This window comes from Pyrus communis, chromosome 15, assembly GCF_041283825.1.
Source record: "Pyrus communis isolate YQ-2024b chromosome 15, ASM4128382v1, whole genome shotgun sequence".
NCBI classification, from domain to species: Eukaryota; Viridiplantae; Streptophyta; class Magnoliopsida; order Rosales; family Rosaceae; genus Pyrus; species Pyrus communis.
In genome coordinates this window covers 39,346,227-39,363,880 of record NC_142579.1, presented here as the reverse complement: position 1 = coordinate 39,363,880, position 17,654 = coordinate 39,346,227, and the positions used below count along the sequence as shown (strand labels likewise).

The window sequence follows — 17,654 nt, the reverse complement described above, 5'->3', positions numbered from 1 at the left end:
CTTTCCATCTCTTTCTCTTACAAATTATTTTTTGTCTTATTAATTCTATAAAAAAATCAATATAAAATGTTAACGTGGTTTAACCGTAATCGTTCAAATAAGAGGGTATGAAAGGGTAAAGAGATTATGAGGGTAGAAAATTCTCCTCTCTATCTGATACCCTGTCTTTCTCGTTGAAATATTATTATTATTCCTTAATTTATTTTTTCTTTTTTTCCTATTTTTCTTCTCAGATTAAAACGTCAAAAAGTAAAAAGAGAGAAATGGTCAAAAAGTTATGAGCTTTGAATTCACACGAGGAGGAGGAGCAGCCACCCAGACCCAGATGGGATTCCAATCGGATTCGGAAGGAGGAACAAAGCATCTCGTACCTTCCACCGCGCCGGAACATCTCTGTAAATTCTCCTTCCCCTTTTTCCTCAATTGTATATTGTAACAAAAACAAAAATTCCCAGAAAAAAAGATGGTCCCTTTACATGTACGAAGGAAATTTCCAGGGTTAGGGCTTACGTTGTTGGTTGTTGCTGATATTATTATACCTTGAAAGCGGTAGGTGAAAAGAAGAGAGCAAAAACACCCAAAAAAACAAAACAAAAAAGAGTAGAAATTGTCTTTTTTTTTTTTTTTTTTGTCGGAAATCCGGTTAATAACTGCCCTTTTTTTCTGAATTTCTGTACAGTTTGATTGAGTAGGGGTTTTTTGTTGTTGTTGTACGGAATCCAAATTATCGTTTAGTGCACGGTTTCTGTGATTTTCTTTCCAAATTAATTAATTTTTTCCGGTTTGGTGAAAAGTTTAGAGAGAAAATCTGGGAATGTTGTTACTGGTAAAAAGGATCAATTCCAGACATTGACCTTCGGGAACGTGGGTTCTCCGAATCAATTCAAATAAATTATATATATTTTTTCGTCGAGTCATTTTTTTGTTTTTCTTGCCTCCTCTTTTGATCTTTTTTAATTAATTAATTTCACTAATCAAAATCAAAGACGTGTTGAGCTGTTACCATTACCATCTCTTTCATTTCTTCTCTCTCCTCTCTCTGTATCTTTCTGTCTCCCTTCTTCTTTTTATTGCTTCCCGGAGTCCTCATTTGCAAGCTGTAAATTGAATGGTAGCGCATTTGGCCTCAGCCCCCACAGGAAAAGTCGCAACCTTTGTTGTTGTTGTTGTTGTTGTTTCTCTCTCCTCAATGACTTTCTCTCTCTAGAATTCCCCACTCTTCTCTCTCTCTCTCTCTCTCTTAACACTCGGCAGCACCGAATTTGGCAATGATTTAGAGACGCCTCGCTCTGCTTTCTCTCCACCACGCGTCCTTCTTCTCCTTCCCCTTCTTTCTCTCTCTCTCTCTCTCTCTCTCTCTCTCTCTCCCCTTCCTTAGTCTCGCTTTCTCTCTCTACATTTCCTGACAATGAGATCAAACTCGTAGCCTTTTCTGCCTTCTGGGTCTCTTCATCTTCAAGCGGTCGAAAAGGGTTTTGGCTCCGACCGAAAAATCGACAAATTTACAAAAAAAAAAAAAAAAAAAAAAAAAAAAAAAATAGAAACGTTGCGGTTCGTTTCTGAGCTGGGTTTCGTGAGATCAGACACCCAGAGGAACTCACACCCATAAAAATGGCGCCCTCCTTCAGCTGGTGGAATAATAATAAAGACACCCACCGCGGCACTCCCGTCGTCGTCAAGATGGAGAACCCCAACTGGTCCATGGTCGAGCTTGAAGGCCCCACCGACAAGGACTTCCTCATCTCCGAGTCGCCTGGTCGGGTCCGTGGCAAAAACGCCAAGCAGTTCACTTGGGTCCTCCTCCTCAGAGCCCACAGAGCTGCCGGCTGCCTCACCTCCATTGGCTCCGCAATGCTGGGCCTCGCATCCGCAATCCGCCGCCGCATCGCCTCCGGCAGGATGGACACCGACGCCGACGTCGAGCCCGCCAGCGTCAGGGAAGTCGAGAACCCGGTCGTCCGGAGCCGGTTCTATTTCTGCATCAAGATGTTCCTGTGGCTGTCGGTGCTCCTTCTGGGGTTTGAGGTGGCGGCGTATTTCAAAGGCTGGCACTTTGGGGCGCCGCATCTGCAGCTGGATTATCTGTGGGCGTCGCCATTGGGGGTTAAGGGCGCATTCGACTGGGTTTATTCGAAATGGGTTTTTTTCCGGGTCGAATATTTAGCTCCGCCGCTGCAGTTTCTCGCCAGTTCCTGCATTGTTCTGTTCATGATTCAGAGCTTGGATAGGCTAATGCTTTGTCTGGGTTGCTTCTGGATCCGGTTCAAGAATATCAAACCGGTCCCAAAAGAAGGCGCTTTCGACCCCGAAACAGGGGAAACCGGTTACTTCCCCATGGTTCTTGTTCAGATCCCCATGTGCAATGAAAAGGAGGTAAATTTACTGAACTTACGATTTTTTGTAGCTCAGTAACTTTTAATTTTACGATTTTTGTGCATTTTGTTCTTGGCTGATTGTAGATTGTTTGGAAAATCAGGTTTATCAGACGTCAATTGCTGCAGTGTGCAATCTGGACTGGCCGAAATCTAAGCTGTTGATTCAAATCCTCGACGATTCGGACGATCCAACGACGCAGTTTCTGATCAAAGAGGAAGTTCATAAGTGGCAGCAGGAGGGAGCCAACATTCTGTACCGGCATCGAGTGATTCGAGACGGATACAAGGCTGGTAATCTCAAGTCTGCAATGCATTGTAGCTATGTCAAAGACTATGAATTCGTGGCGATTTTTGACGCAGATTTTCAGCCCACCCCTGACTTCCTCAAGAGAACAGTGCCTCACTTCAAGGTAAACCCTAATTGGTGCCAATTCTGTTGTTAATCATAATCTATGGGACTTTGATTGAGACTGTTCGAACTGCATTATTGTAAAGATTGTTGCTTTTAATGAGACGAGGCAGTTAATTATTGCGATTAGGATAGCCTTAATTACTAAAATTGGTTAATTATTGAAAATTTCAGGGCAACGATGAACTAGGGCTGGTTCAGGCTAGGTGGTCCTTTGTGAACAAGGATGAGAACCTACTCACAAGGCTGCAGAACATTAATTTGTCATTCCACTTTGAGGTTGAGCAACAAGTGAACAGCGTGTTCATTAATTTCTTCGGTTTCAATGGGACAGCTGGTGTGTGGAGGATAAAGGCGTTGGAGGAAGCTGGTGGGTGGTTGGAGAGGACCACTGTCGAGGACATGGATATTGCTGTTCGTGCCCACCTCCACGGATGGAAATTCATTTTCCTCAATGACGTCGAGGTACTATTTAGTTCTTATTAATCCTTTGTTAAAACTAGTTTACTTCCACTGTTTCAATGGTTGGCTAATGGTTGTTAGTGCTATATCTTCCATGTGCTCAGTGCCAGTGTGAATTACCGGAGTCTTATGAAGCTTACCGGAAGCAACAACACCGATGGCACTCGGGGCCTATGCAATTATTTCGCCTCTGTTTGCCCGCTATTATAAAATCTAAGGTATATATCCTTTTAGTGTTGCTTGTCCCTTTGTTCAATTAAGGTTGTTTTGCAGCTATTGCTTGCCAAGGAATTGTTGTGGATTGCGGTTAACTAATATATATCTTGTTCTTTGCTTGTCGCAGATCAGCATTGGCAAGAAATTCAATTTGATCTTTCTCTTCTTTCTGCTCCGGAAACTTATATTACCCTTCTATTCGTTTACCCTTTTTTGCATAATTCTCCCCATGACAATGTTCATCCCAGAGGCCGAGCTACCAGCGTGGGTTGTATGTTACATCCCTGCCACCATGTCATTTCTCAACATCCTCCCAGCCCCAAAAGCCTTCCCTTTCATTGTTCCTTACCTTCTCTTTGAGAACACCATGTCGGTAACAAAATTCAACGCTATGATCTCCGGCCTGTTTCAGCTTGGCAGCGCATACGAATGGGTTGTCACTAAGAAATCCGGCCGTTCCTCAGAGGGCGATCTCACCTCCTTAGTTGAGAAGCCAAAGCATCAAAGGGGGGTCTCAGTGCCAGACCTTGTTGAAATGAAGGAAGAAATTAGACAGCAGGAGCAAAGGGCTTCCAGGAAAAAGAAGCACAACAGAATATACACAAAGGAGTTGGCATTGGCTTTCCTCCTTCTAACTGCTGCGGCGAGGAGCCTTCTGTCTGCTCAGGGTATCCACTTCTACTTCTTGTTGTTTCAGGGAGTATCGTTCCTGCTGGTCGGTTTAGACCTAATTGGCGAACAGGTAGAATAAAAAGGGAAAGCAATAAACTTTCATAGCGATATATGGCCGATTGGGACACAGACAAGCCGGGGTGGTAACCGTATCTAAGTAGAACAACCCAGAGAGAAGACTCCTTGGGAGAAGGCCGTCGAGAGGGCTGAGAGTGTTGCTCTCTTTCCTGTTTGTCCTCCACCCTCCAGACTCCCTCCACCCGGAAGAACAAGAATAGTTGTGCTATAAACGGAGAAAGGATGTCATCTATGAGAAAAGTACAGATGAGAATTAGTGATGCATGTTCATTGTTTGTTATTTTTTTTTTTTTTAAATTTTTTTTTCATTCTTTTGTTTGTAGTCATTCTTTTTGTAAGAAAATCTGTTTCTTCAAACATCAAAACACAAGCTACTTTACAATTTCAAAGGCAATCTTCTTGATGCTTTACTCTGATCATGTATAAATGGTAATTTGTTTCTTTCTCTTGTGAAATTTTGCAATTTCAATTGAAGGTTAAGCACCTAACATTGGAGGAAAACCTTTTCTGTAGATGTCGTTTATTCAATCCAAATGTTAGAAATATAATTCTACATATCAAACAACGCCATATCAGGTTGGACCAGGCCTGCAAATTGGTATCAAACTCACTGTTTCATGAAAGTCAAATTTAAGACCTCATTTGCAAGTAGAGATAAATACTGCTACTAGACCGTCGTAAGGGCAGCGAGGCCGTATCACTCTCTTGAATCCTCACAATTTAGAGACCCAGAGACAATAAGATGAGATGAACAGAAGTGATGCATTGAGTCCGGTGGTGTTTGGTTTCTTACCCTAAAATTGCATCATCTAAATTTGCTGGTATCGCATCAGAAAGCATAAAATCTGTACTTTCAAGGCAATGATTTGCGTTTTCTATTTCTGCACCTTCTTTCTGTTATTCTCTTTCGATTTATTTAATCTGACACGTAGAAGAATCGAATCCATAGGAAGAAAAGACGATGCATGGCAAAGATTTGGAAGAGGTTCCACTTAAAACAAGAATAATTGCTTTGCTTTTATACAACACAAAAATATCTATCAAAAATTAGTTTGGACCACAAAACTGAAACTGCTATGCTTTTTCTTCCTGGGTCACAAAGGCTGGTGGCAAAAATATGCACAAATAGAGCCGCTCTGAACCTGCTATAAGTCGGTTTTTATTTTTTATTAAAGTTTATAACCAGTTCTATTGATGCATTAAATTGACAACCGGAACTTGCAGAAACATAACTCGTAATTTATTGCAAGGGAAATGGAGATTTTTGAGAGGAAGCTACATGAATATCAGAACAAATCTGTTACTCCTTTCATGATGCAGCAATCTACAAAAACAATTGTTTCACAGTTTTTCCCCCCAAAATAAAACCCTAAGAAAGCTTCAAGCAAAGTCCTATTTCTACAAACACCAACCAACAAAGCTTCATCACCAATCAAACCTCTTGCCTTGTTGTCTCATTATACACATCTTTTGTAATATAACAAAAGTCATCTTCTTCTGCTAAAAATTCGAAGAACAAACAATTAGGAACGAGAGAGCCTATACAACCGAAATAACCTTTTCTTTCCCGCTTTTCTTCTTCTCTAGCTGTGTCAAGTACAGTTAACCGAAAATTTGAATTATCCTTCGGGTGGGAGTAGACCATAATCTGTTCTCAATCTTATAGCTCTGGTTTCAAGCGGCCTGCGGAACATTATATCGTGTCAGGGTTAGAGGAATGCTAAGACAGAAGAACTTTGAAAGTGATTTGCAAACATGAATTTGGGTTATTTACCATTTTGTCCCATATTGTCAATAGCTGAACTAGAATCAAAACCCATATGGAAAAGACCCTGGAGCTCATTGTCTAATACATTCTGGAAAATCACATGCATTAGTTCAACCAATGTTTCGACAAGCAAAAAGGAATGATTTGAAGTCTCTCAATTCAAATTACCTGAGGCAAGGAAGGAAATTGTGGAGCTGAAGTTAGCAAACTTGGCAAGTTTCCATGGAACATACCGGGAGGGTATGGGTGAGGAGAGCCGATTCCAGGACTAAACCCGAAGATAGCTCCACCGCCACTCCGTGAATTAAGAATCTACAGAAAAGGCAAACCAAGATAAAGTTCAATACATTCACAAATAGTTTTGTTGTAATTGACAAAATTGTTAAGTAATACTAGCATTTTATGAACTTACGTCTTTGGATAGAATCCGTTCAATATCAATGTTGAGTTCTGGATTCACCGTCGCAAGTTTCATTGATAAAAACTGAAACATTAAAGAAAGCAAACCTTCACTGAATCATACAGCATTTCAGGGGTAGACAACCACGGTACTAAATTTCACAATCATGCACACGGACACGGTTATCTAGTTTCAGCTTTCAACTAGCAGAAATAGCAGTACAACTATAAACTTAGTGGTTTAATTTTTTCTACAAAACACGGAAGTAGTTCCTCATTTTAGACTGCAGAATATCATACCTCAACTTGCTGTTGCAGAGACTGCACATAATTGATGATCTCATCAAGCATTACAGCCTTCCCAGTAATCTAGCAAAGTGATTGGTTATTAAATTGATCAGTATTCTATATATACATAAGAGATTACTCATAAAACTGACCAACTCCGAAACATATTGATACCTTATTGCATCCTGGAACAAGTTCTTGAAGCAATCTCATCCGCTCGCTAATCTTTTCTCTTCTTACCTGCAAGCAGAAACTTATATTGCTTCAATAAACTAATTGAAAAGGAAATTTTCATGAAAATTTGGTACGTATATATATATATATATATATATAGTAATGAGAATGCACCCTTTCTGCGAGGCTATGACTATTTGTAGCCTGGCCCCTTCGGGCTCTAACATGAATGTAACTGTCTTTTGGATCTCCGCTTTGAGAATTTTCTTTAGCCTGTCTGCCCATCTGCTTACCGCGCAAACTTGCAGCTGCGTTTTCTTCAGTTTTTGCTTTCTTCTCATCTTGTTCTTTCAGATAATCAGAGCTCTCCCCAGACATATCCTTGTTAAGTTCCCCATCAACATTCTGATTCAGATAACAAAGAGATTAACATCACCGGGATAGATAATCAATAAAAAACTTACACAAATTCAGCATAGCAATTTACCTTATTTGGACTGAATGCAGAGTTGGATTCGGGAACTCGTTTCCTTCTCTTTCCATTCGGCGAAGATCCTAAAGCACTCTCTTCAGAAATTTGGCGATCATCGTGCGATTGGGCACCGACTGTTAAAGTGCCCCCCTCCCTGTTCCGGTTATAGTTCGGAGGACACCCAGGTTTAGCAATCTGGCCACACTCAGAGACACCAAAAGAACCAACCATTTCTGTGAAGCTCCCACTTCCAAAACATGGAGGAAGCTTTGGCACCATCCCAGCATAGCTTGAATCAGATGGATATTGAACAAGGTGGGAGGTGCTACTCATTCCCTGATTCTCCATCGCAAAGGGGTAAGGTGGATTGGGAAATTCGCCGTGGGAAACACCCGTAGAACTGCCAAAATTATCACTCTGACTCAATGAAACAATTGGATCCCAAGCAGAACCAAAGAAAGGGTCAGCCCCATTTGACGGCTTAAACATGGACACAGAACTCATCGCCATTCTCGAAACCTTTTCGGGCAGCGGATTCGTGTTCATCCCGGACGATGGACAGTTTAGGCTCCCATCATTTCTATGCTGAAACCCTACATCCTCACTGTCATGACCTTCCATTTTCTGAACTCAGAAGTTCTAATCCTCCAAAACTACGGAGTCCTCCTCCACCAACCTATATGTTATTCAAATGACAAAAGAAATCTAAGAAACTAAAGGGAAAGTGGATGGCTTTGACCAAAGTTGACTGGTGATATCTTGCAGACTCAACAAGGAACAAGTAACGTTTACAGCTTTATAGACCTGAGAGGGTGCTAAAGCAACAGATGCCTCTTGTTGCAGCATCCCATGGACACAAAGTGAGAGGATAAATCCAGTGTACCAGGCATAAAATCTTATGCTGCACCACCCTACTGACCTCAAAAACCCTAGGATCAAGCTTCTAGTGCAGGGAAGGGAAAAATAAACAAAAGAAAATGCTCCCCACAGACAAGAAAAGTGAACCTTTCAGAGCATAAAGTAGGACATGGACAAACAATGACATTAGCAAAGCAACAGCTCACCAGACTAACAAAAAGAAAGCAGATTCCCTTTCTCTTTATGTATATGAGAGAGAGCTAAATTTTCAATTTTTTTTTTTAATCCTCAGCTCAATCAAACATCAATCTGATTGATGGAAAAGGGGGCTTTGAATCTCTTCAAACTATGACCAAAATTGGGGAGAAGGAGAATCTCTCCAAGCTTCAAGCAATCGAATATTATAATAATAATAATAATATATAATAAAAATGGCTGCCAAATTACCTATCAGGAAATAACAACTAGCTCTTGCAAGTTTTGAATCAAAAGCTAGAAGCCTAGAAACTGAGAAAAAGGAAAGTTGCAGAACCCCTTTTAAGATATTCTCGGATGGGTACTCCAAGAAAGACCATCAAATATATGCTTGAATTGTGAAGGAATAGAAAATGGGCAGGGTTTTAGCTCAGTCCCTGAATTGTGTTTTTGATTTTACCTCCAAAAGAATCAAATCTTGGTCAAATTTAACAGGAAAATCTCAGTTCACCAATTGGGTATTTTGTACAAACAGCAAAAGAAGCATCAAGTTTCAAACTTTTTATATAGATCACACACACAACGACACAATGCAGCAGAGAGAGAGAGAGAGAGAGAGAGAGAGAGAGAGAGAGAGAGAGCTATGGAGCTATGGAAAAAAAGAGTGAGACTTTGCTTACCTGCACAAGTTCACAGATGACATGTATGATTTTAAAAGAACCAGAAATAACCACTGCCAACTGCTCTGGTTGGAAAAATTATTACAGAACCTAATCCCTCCCTCTCTCTCTCTCTCCTTCCACACTTTACTCTCTTGTAATTTCTCTCTCTCTCTACTTTGAGCTTTCTTTGCCTGCAATTTTCCCAATACAATAATGCTTTCCCTCTGTTTTCCTTTGGGAATTAAAAAATTGGAGAGGTTCTTCTCTTCAAGGCCAAGTTTGCCTGCTTCCCATCTTTGACATACTTTAAAAAAAAAATTACTGACACATTTGCCAACCATTCCAAGAGACCTCTCTTTGCTGTTACACACTCATTTTTCTCAGTGCCAACTAACCCAATAACCCCCTTTCATTTCTTTTGAGAAGAAACTCATTATGCTCCTAACCTCCATCATCCTTCCATCTGCATCATTGCACATCAATTCTAATTCCTCTGGACCCCACTTCCAAATCAATCCCCCCTTCTCCCCCATTGGATTTCTGATTTTTTTTTTTTTTTTTCCTTACCTTCCTTTTTCATTAGACTATATTTACAAATCGAATTCAGCTATCCAATGTGTTAGTCAAAGTAATTTGATATGCAATTACTTGCCAGTCATGGGTATTGATTAGACCTAAGATTTTTCACTTAAACACTTTATAGTAATATGAATAATAATATTATTTGATGCTTGGTGGGCCCCGCTTTGACAGGTGTGCGCTTCTAGGGGACCACATTGAGAGTGTTAAGCCGGGGATGCGTGACAGAGACTAAAATCTCAAAGTTTTCCTTAAATTAATCTAATATTAGTTGGTGGTACTGGTATATTTTGTTTGTTTTTTTTTTTTTTTTTTTTTTGAGCTATTCATCAATTTATCCCAGAACTTGTAAGGGTTGGTCAATTTTCCCCTTCAACTCTTATAATTAATCAATTTCCCTCTCAACTTTAATTTTGGTCAATTTTCTCATTCAACTCTCATAATTAGTTAATTTGCACCATACTGTTAATTTTTTTAATTTTTCATCTATTATTCCATTAAGTAGGTATCCGCATGACTGCCTTTAAGGGGCAAAAAAGTCATTTTCCCTACACCTTCTATCTTCTTCATTTTCTTCGAACTTTCTCTTCTTTTTCCTTTTCTCCAAGACGAGCCTGTGACTACCGCCAACGCCTCCCTCCTCTACTGTTTGTAGCTGCCCACACCCCGTCGCCTCCTCCCTCAGCCTCGTCTACCTCTGGTAAGGTGTAGGGAAACCTACTTAACGGAAAATGACAGTAAGGTGCAAATTGACTTTTTTTGCCCTTCAAAGGCAGTCATGTGGATACCTACTTAACAAAAAAATAGATGGAAAACTAAAAAAATTAATAGTAGGGTGCAAATTGACTTTTTTTTGCCCTTCTAAGGCAGTCATGCAAATACCTACTTAATGGAAAAATAGATGGAAAATTTAAAAAATTAATAGCAAGGTACAAATTGACTAATTATGAGAGTTGAGGGAGGAAATTGACCAAAATTAAAGTTAGGGGGGAGGGGGGTGGGTGAATTGGCCAATAATTACAAGTTTAAGGGGTAAATTGAAGAATACGTCTTTTTCTTAACTTTGGAGGGTTTTTGAGTCCGTGAGTGGTGAGGAAGGTAAGGAATAACGGAATCTAATCATGAATTGACCTCCTTGTCCTGGTACGGTTATCCAGCTGTACTAGTATTATTGCCTGTTTAAAGCTTCTTACTCTCTTAATCCAAGTACTTAACAAACCTGGTCAAACAAAATTATCTGGTCAAACATCCTCCTCCTCCTAGGCCTGGTTGCGATCTTGCTGGAAAAACTACAAATTTATTCCGAATTTAGCGGCTAATTTGATCCCAAGTCGTAATCCCCTACACCCTATAAATGAGTCCTAAAATATTCATTAATTAATAATCCAGGAGTACATATTTGAGAGGATGAATTTAAGTTGGTTAGGTTAATATATTTTATACGCGTTTAAATTCAAATCGTTCTTTTTAAATTAGGCTAACAACGGTAAAATAAGGAACTTTTGAATGAGGTCACTTGATAGCTCCCTCCATATCATTTCAACAATTTTTCGCTTGAGTCATGACACCTTTTCGATGGGTTTGGTGATTGATAACATTAAGCAATTGCTGAATTAGATCAATGGAGATTATGAAGCCTATATTGGTCATGCTGTGTAATATGTCATTTTTAAATTGTATTTAGTGAAAGCAGGGGGGGAGGTTGGTTTTACAATAAGCACTTCAAAGCAAATATAAATTGTTAGATACGATGATATGGATGGTACACCAAATTGATCAACGTGAGGACTCACATTGGGTTTCATTGTTTGAGAGAGTGATTAATTATACTAAACATTTTACTCCTAACATATGTAGTCTAAAAGTCTCCATCGGTTGGTACAAATGTACCGTTGTATCAAAAGCATCTCGTGAATGAATGCATCCAAAACCATGAGAATGATATTCTCTCAAAATTGGGATTCAGACTATTTGATATCTCACAGTTTAACTCTAATTATCGTGCCAATATTATAAAATATTTTGTCAAAAATGTGTGGTGATTGAAAATCTATAAATCATCACATTTTTTAGAGAGTATTTTTAGCATTTCTCATATAACTATTCCACCCCATCTTATTTTAAGATCAATATAGCTTCCATTTAATCTAATCAATGTTTTCATCTGACAAAAAAGAAAAAATTAAGAGCTTTAATTTAGTTTCGCCAGCTCTGCTTGAAGATAAACAAACCACAGATTTGATTCAATTCAGCCAACTTCCTCATGAAAATGTTTCAAATTCCAAAACCCCACAATGAAATGTTTTTTTTTCTCCCTAAACAGAGTAGAATTGATTATAAATTGATCACAACAATTCACCTTTAGCAGTTTGCAAATATGAGTTAGATCGCTTAATCATTATTACAACAGTTTAAACTACACATTGTAGAAAACAAAATCAAATTCATTTGAGAGAAATTTTAATGTTTGTCCCGCACGTATATGTGAATTGATCCTGATCATTTATGAAGAAACACACAATGCATTAACGGACAAGATCAGTCATTACAAACAGATGATTGTCCGAGATACACTAGTGAGCCCAACCCTTGAAAGTATGAGAGGGCATTCGACCCCAACAATTGTTGCACGTGTTGTGTTATACATAAAATAAGTAAACAACCAAAATTAAACAAGTAAAGAACCAACATTATTATTAAGTTAATAATAAAAGTTAAATTAAAGCACAACCAAAAAGACATTTAATTGAAGACTAATTAGAGAGAGAAATTGGTCCTAATAAGGTATCACGCGTGCGGCAGCATTCAGGACCTCTGGTGGGTCTTAATCTCAGAAGAAGCAGCAGCATAGATGTGGATTTGTGGTGGTCCTGCCCTCATTAGCAATGATGGGGTTGATACCTAAGAGAAGACGAATCTTACAAGATTTAGCATCCATTGATTAGAAATTTCTAAACCCCAAGTTATCACTCTAATTAAAAACTCTAACCTTTGCTTTAACTTAGTTCACAGCCCATGCTTGAAAGGTTTATGCTTTTAAAGAAGCTTTTCCCTTCTTTACCAAACAAAAAAATGATGCCACCCCTCCTTTTCCAAATTGCATAAAGCTCTACTAATTGCATATGGGAACTCATTAAAAATACTTATTTGGTGTACATAGCCTATTTGATAACTAGTAATGTTAGATTGAAACACTCGAAGAGTTTAAATATAAAGAAAACTCATAATTTATGAATTATTTATGTGCGATACAATAATAGTATGATGTATGAGATATTTTAGCATATAACTGATCGAGAGTACGTGTATCTCCTTATTAGTATATTTCTCATCACGTGATATTGACATTCATGGATAGACCAAAGATTTCGTCTTTGAAAAAGCCTGGTGGGTTCAAAATAGGCTAAATGGAAGTGTTTTTTTTTTTTTTGTTGGGGGGGGGTGCAGATGATCAAATTAATAATATTAGCCCATACATTGATAGGGATTCGTACTGTAAGCTTAAATAAGTTAATGCCACGTGGGCGGACATCCATAATTGATTTTATGTAAGTCCGACCATGGTGATATGTTCACATAATCAGAGAGATATTAGAGAAGTGATACATGTCTCTTATTGTATTTAAGAATTTCCAAATTCATAGTTTTTTTCTTAATTAAGTTGTTTTAAGTGTTTCTTTTTATACTATGAAACACAGTTTTGAAGAACATTAATTCTTGTATTATATTAATTAATGGGTGGTTGGAGATTTTGCTATGAAACACAATTTTGAACTCGTGAAGAACAGTTTAAACAAATAGAGGCAGCAGTAGTAAAATTCAGTGGATGATGGAGATTAGAGAAACTAAATCCACATTGGAATTAATTAAGAATCCCCAAAACTCCATATATCTTCCAATGAAAATAGCGAAGCATGCGCAGCAAGAGAAGTAATCATCATCCTGATTTAGCTATGATGCATGCATGCCTTGGTCTTTACGATCATTTAAAATGTTTCTTCAAACAATGAGAAACAGTTTTCTGCAGGCAGGCAGCCACTCGAAACTTGCTGCATCTTTTACGTGTGGAAGTACTAAACTAGACCAATTGAAATTGATGGCCTAACTAAACATGCATTTAGGCCCTACCACACCAACACAATAATCAAATGATGGGTTTATGTTCATTTTATCTCTTCTAAGTAAGAACGGCTACTAGTTTGGATTGACTTGTAAGTACGAACGGTTATTTAAATCTTGATCAATGGATAATTGATTAAGAAAATAAAAGTAAGAAATCAAGATGTACATGCATAGAATATACAAGAGTATACTACAACAAACTCGTTGTGATTGACATGTAAGTATGTAAGAATGACTGGCTACTTACATCTTAGTTATTAGATCCTTGATCAGGGACTTAACCCAAAAACATCATGACGTGTGGCTACACTAAAACATGGTAGAACATTCATGGAAGGAGCCAAGCATTTTCTGGAAGGAAATGAAGGAGCATATGAAACTTGCATTGACCGCTGACGGAAAAGATTCATGTATCGAACGTATAATGATGAATTCAGAAGCTAGAAGTTGCAGCAGCAGAATAGGTACTTGTTGTCTCAGCGTCTGCAGGTCACAAGACTTGCGGCAGATTTTATTCTTCTGAAAAGAAGGAAGTGTCTGCTATCAAAATCTATGGAGTCAGTCAGTTAATAGGAACATAATTTCGCGTTGCAGTCTAGCCCTCGACCTCTCCAACCTATATACTATCACTATTCCCCCATGTGAATATATCATAGTTCTTGACAAATGAACACAGAGAGAATATATCCCTATATCATCGCCTTTTGATTTGGCGTCGCCTGCACATATTGCGGTGAAATATAGATATATATTATACTCCTTTTCACTTCATTTGTTTAAACCACAACGGAAATTTTTTGTCACGGATTCATCTTGTTCTTTCCTATTGACTGTCATAGAGGGCTTTATGTTTTGTGTCGTTTTTTCTTTTGATGCATAGTTTATTTGTGCACATAATAATGATACATCGGTTAAACGCTCTCTAATACATATGAGCATATACAATGTTAAGACTTATTTTTTTAAGAGAGTGTATTAGTAAGTCTGTCTATCATCTTTGCGTGTACTAATAATATAATTGTACTTTGATTGGTGAGTTTTGCAACCAATAGTCCTGCAATTTCACATGTTAGTAAAAAAGTTGTAGCGGCCAACATTATGATTCCATACAGAAATCCAACATTTATGTTGTTTTTCATCGTTTTTGATAAAATTGGTATCGAAAAGAGGAGCGAATCAAAAACAGGACGTGAGCTATAAGCTTCTTACACCAAACAAATAGAAGGTAGAAATTCCAAAGTGGTATATGCATGGATCCAGTTCCTCTACGTTTTCTTTTTATACTGGTTAAATCTTAATTTTAGGATGAAACATATATGTATTTGTATCGTGCTCAGGTCCAAAATTACGTCGTAAAAATAAGATCAAATTGTAGCCCAATTTCATCTAACGATGAGGAAGGCCAAGGGAACTCCCAGCCCAAGTAGGTGGTGAGCATGTATAGTGAATCAGTGATAGCCCATTACACAGTTCAAATAATTTTTTGGGCCACAAGTTCTATCGAGACTTGTAATCAATCGTAGGACCCAGAAAAAAAAGGTAAGAAAGTATAGAGCCAAGCCCTCAAGATTTTTAGCCCACTACAATTCATTATGGACCCTATTTTGTTGTGCTAAATAGGTCTCAAGATTAAACTCCAATAGAGATCAAGCGATGAAGCTTATCCCCGATGTCTCCATGACCGACTTTCAGCTCGTTATTTTCAGGTCATATCTAAGTGCATATCAGAGTACTCGTGGCAATTGGCCCTAACAGGATGCCCGCCACAATTCACATTTCATGCAATTTGTTGTTCTCGAACGATTAGTGCACTATAAGGGTGGGATATTCAAATATAAATGGCGAGCGAGAACACATTATTCTAGCCAACTTATGCACGCTCAAAATTTACAGAATTTTTTGAAATTGTTCACTTTAATAAAAAAAAACTACGTTTCTACACTAAAAAGTTAAACATGATATTATTTACGTTACCATTTATTTTGCTCTTATCGTTAAAATTCAAAAATTTAAAAATTTTTTCGTTAATTTCCCCTACAAGAATATGAGAAGCAAATCACTTAGTAGCTAACAGTAACAGCTATATCTGCAGGAGATATCAGAAAAGAGCAAGCAGGAAACTTTGGCAGTAAGTGGTATAAAAACAAAGAACAAAACAAATCAGCCAGCAACAAACCATAAGGAAGTGATTGCGGGTAAGATACTGTGACAGTGACAATGCAAAGCAAACATTAATGTTTGAAGGGCCCACCTGCAAAATTTGCAAAATCCAATTTTTTCTTTAGTTTCCATCTCAGGGTCCAGCTATTTTGACTATACGGTAGTAGCCTAGTAGAGTAGGGGTTGTAAATTGTAGAACAAAAGAATAAAAATTAATTTTATTAATAAATTAGATTTGCTAAAAGAAGTAATTCAGTAAAAATCACATTAATCTGGTGAGCCACATTTAAGTCTGAGAGGCTCCGAGAAGTGTGGGCCAAGATGAAGATGAGGAAATCAATAAGGCTCCATCTACTCTCTTAAATTTGAAAGTAATAATATTGCTACTGACATGTATATGTTCTATGCATGCTGCATAAATTGCAGCCAAGCATGTAGTGAATCTTGAACACCTAAGTTTGTACGTGCACTTTGCCAGTTCGAGTGGTTAATAACGTAGATTCTTACACCGATGTCATGTATTCAATTTTAGATTTTCTGCTTAGAAAAAGAAACAATAGTACATCTCTATAGACTAAATGACTTCTTATGATTGTTAGATGTAAAGGCAAATGTTAATTAGGTTTGTTGGTCGGTAAATTATGAGATTCAACCTTCTGAACCCCATCAGCTAATCTTGGCCGCAATTCAATTGAGCGGTAAAAAAGTATTTCTCCAGTTGGCTATACAATATGTCCACTCATTACATGCAAGTTAAAATATCCATACTCGTACTTTATGATACCACATTGTAAAAAATATATAGATTCAGAGCTTTATCATCGGTTTTAAGTTGGCATCTCTCAGTTGTAAGCTAATGAGGTCACATGAGGATTGGAACATAGATATGCATGGCTGGTCCCAAATTGACAATCAAACAACTAGAAAGTTGAAACATACTAGATTGGACAGAGAGTACGTGGTCCAAACCAAAACCCAAAACCCTAACAAGTTCAGTGTTTTGAGGTTGAAGTTGGATAAAAATTAAAAATCTATGGTTTTGTAGGTCTCCTTGGGAGAAACAGGTGTCCTTGAGAGGGAGCAATGAGCATCGAGTATGGACTATATTTATCCCATTAAATCAATTATTAGCAGAAAATGGTTTGCCAGGGCTCCTTTCGTTTAGTCCCAGAAATATTGCCATTCTTATTAGACAATCACAGAACCTGAGATAGGTCACCATCCAATGAGCTGTAACCTGTAAACCTGCAGTTTATAATTTACAGAAGTTCTACAAAAATTTGGGGACCATTTTTACTTGTTTTTTTGTATATTTGTAGGATTACATGTTTATAGGACATTGCCCACATCTCAAACTACTTTGAGGATCTTTCTCTCAGGCCACCACCATGGATCTTGGATCTATATTTTATAAGATAAATGTGCTCAATGATCTGAGCGTATTCCATTTGATGTTTTTATAGAGATTACAAGTAGTATTTGGATGAAGAACAAACTCTTCAAATCAAGGATAATTTACAGATAATACAAAAGATAAATAACCTATTTAAAATCAAAACACTTGCAACAGATAAGGTTTATCTCAGCCTTCCTGTTTACTGATTTGGTTGCGATATTCAGGGAATGTTGTGGCGGGAACCGTTGAATTCAAACTTGGTTTATCTACGTAAAGCATTGTAATTTACATGTTATGTAGACTTTCGCAAAATGCACATAACTATTCCATCTTGTACGTGGTCGTGTTTGACAAATAAGATGTAGTCTT

At 38.0% G+C, this 17,654-nt stretch overlaps 2 protein-coding genes across 3 annotated transcripts; one reads left to right on the top strand and one right to left on the bottom strand.

The window, feature by feature from the left end:
* Window positions 1–798: 798 nt before the first annotated feature.
* On the top strand, window positions 799–4,667 carry LOC137744972 (putative xyloglucan glycosyltransferase 12). Its single transcript, XM_068484811.2, has 5 exons — window positions 799–2,373; window positions 2,477–2,785; window positions 2,959–3,249; window positions 3,351–3,464; window positions 3,590–4,667. Exons 1-5 carry the CDS (start codon window positions 1,612–1,614, stop codon window positions 4,211–4,213), a joined length of 2,100 nt encoding a protein of 699 aa, XP_068340912.1. The 5' UTR covers window positions 799–1,611; the 3' UTR covers window positions 4,214–4,667.
* An 829-nt stretch (window positions 4,668–5,496) lies between these two features.
* Window positions 5,497–9,633, bottom strand: LOC137744798 (transcription factor bHLH74). 2 transcript variants are annotated; one of them, XM_068484607.2, is made up of 9 exons: window positions 9,047–9,633; window positions 7,329–7,989; window positions 7,016–7,246; window positions 6,842–6,907; window positions 6,680–6,748; window positions 6,393–6,464; window positions 6,149–6,292; window positions 5,987–6,068; window positions 5,497–5,895 (listed from the first exon to the last, which is right to left on the bottom strand). In XM_068484607.2, the coding sequence occupies exons 2-9, from the start codon at window positions 7,932–7,934 to the stop codon at window positions 5,873–5,875; spliced, it is 1,293 nt and encodes a 430-aa protein (XP_068340708.1). In that variant the 5' UTR covers window positions 7,935–7,989; window positions 9,047–9,633; the 3' UTR covers window positions 5,497–5,872. The 2 variants fall into 2 exon arrangements, with proteins under 2 accessions (XP_068340708.1, XP_068340716.1); XM_068484615.2 differs by lacking the exon at window positions 9,047–9,633 and having other exon boundaries at window positions 7,329–8,563.
* Between the last annotated feature and the right edge of the window lie 8,021 nt (window positions 9,634–17,654).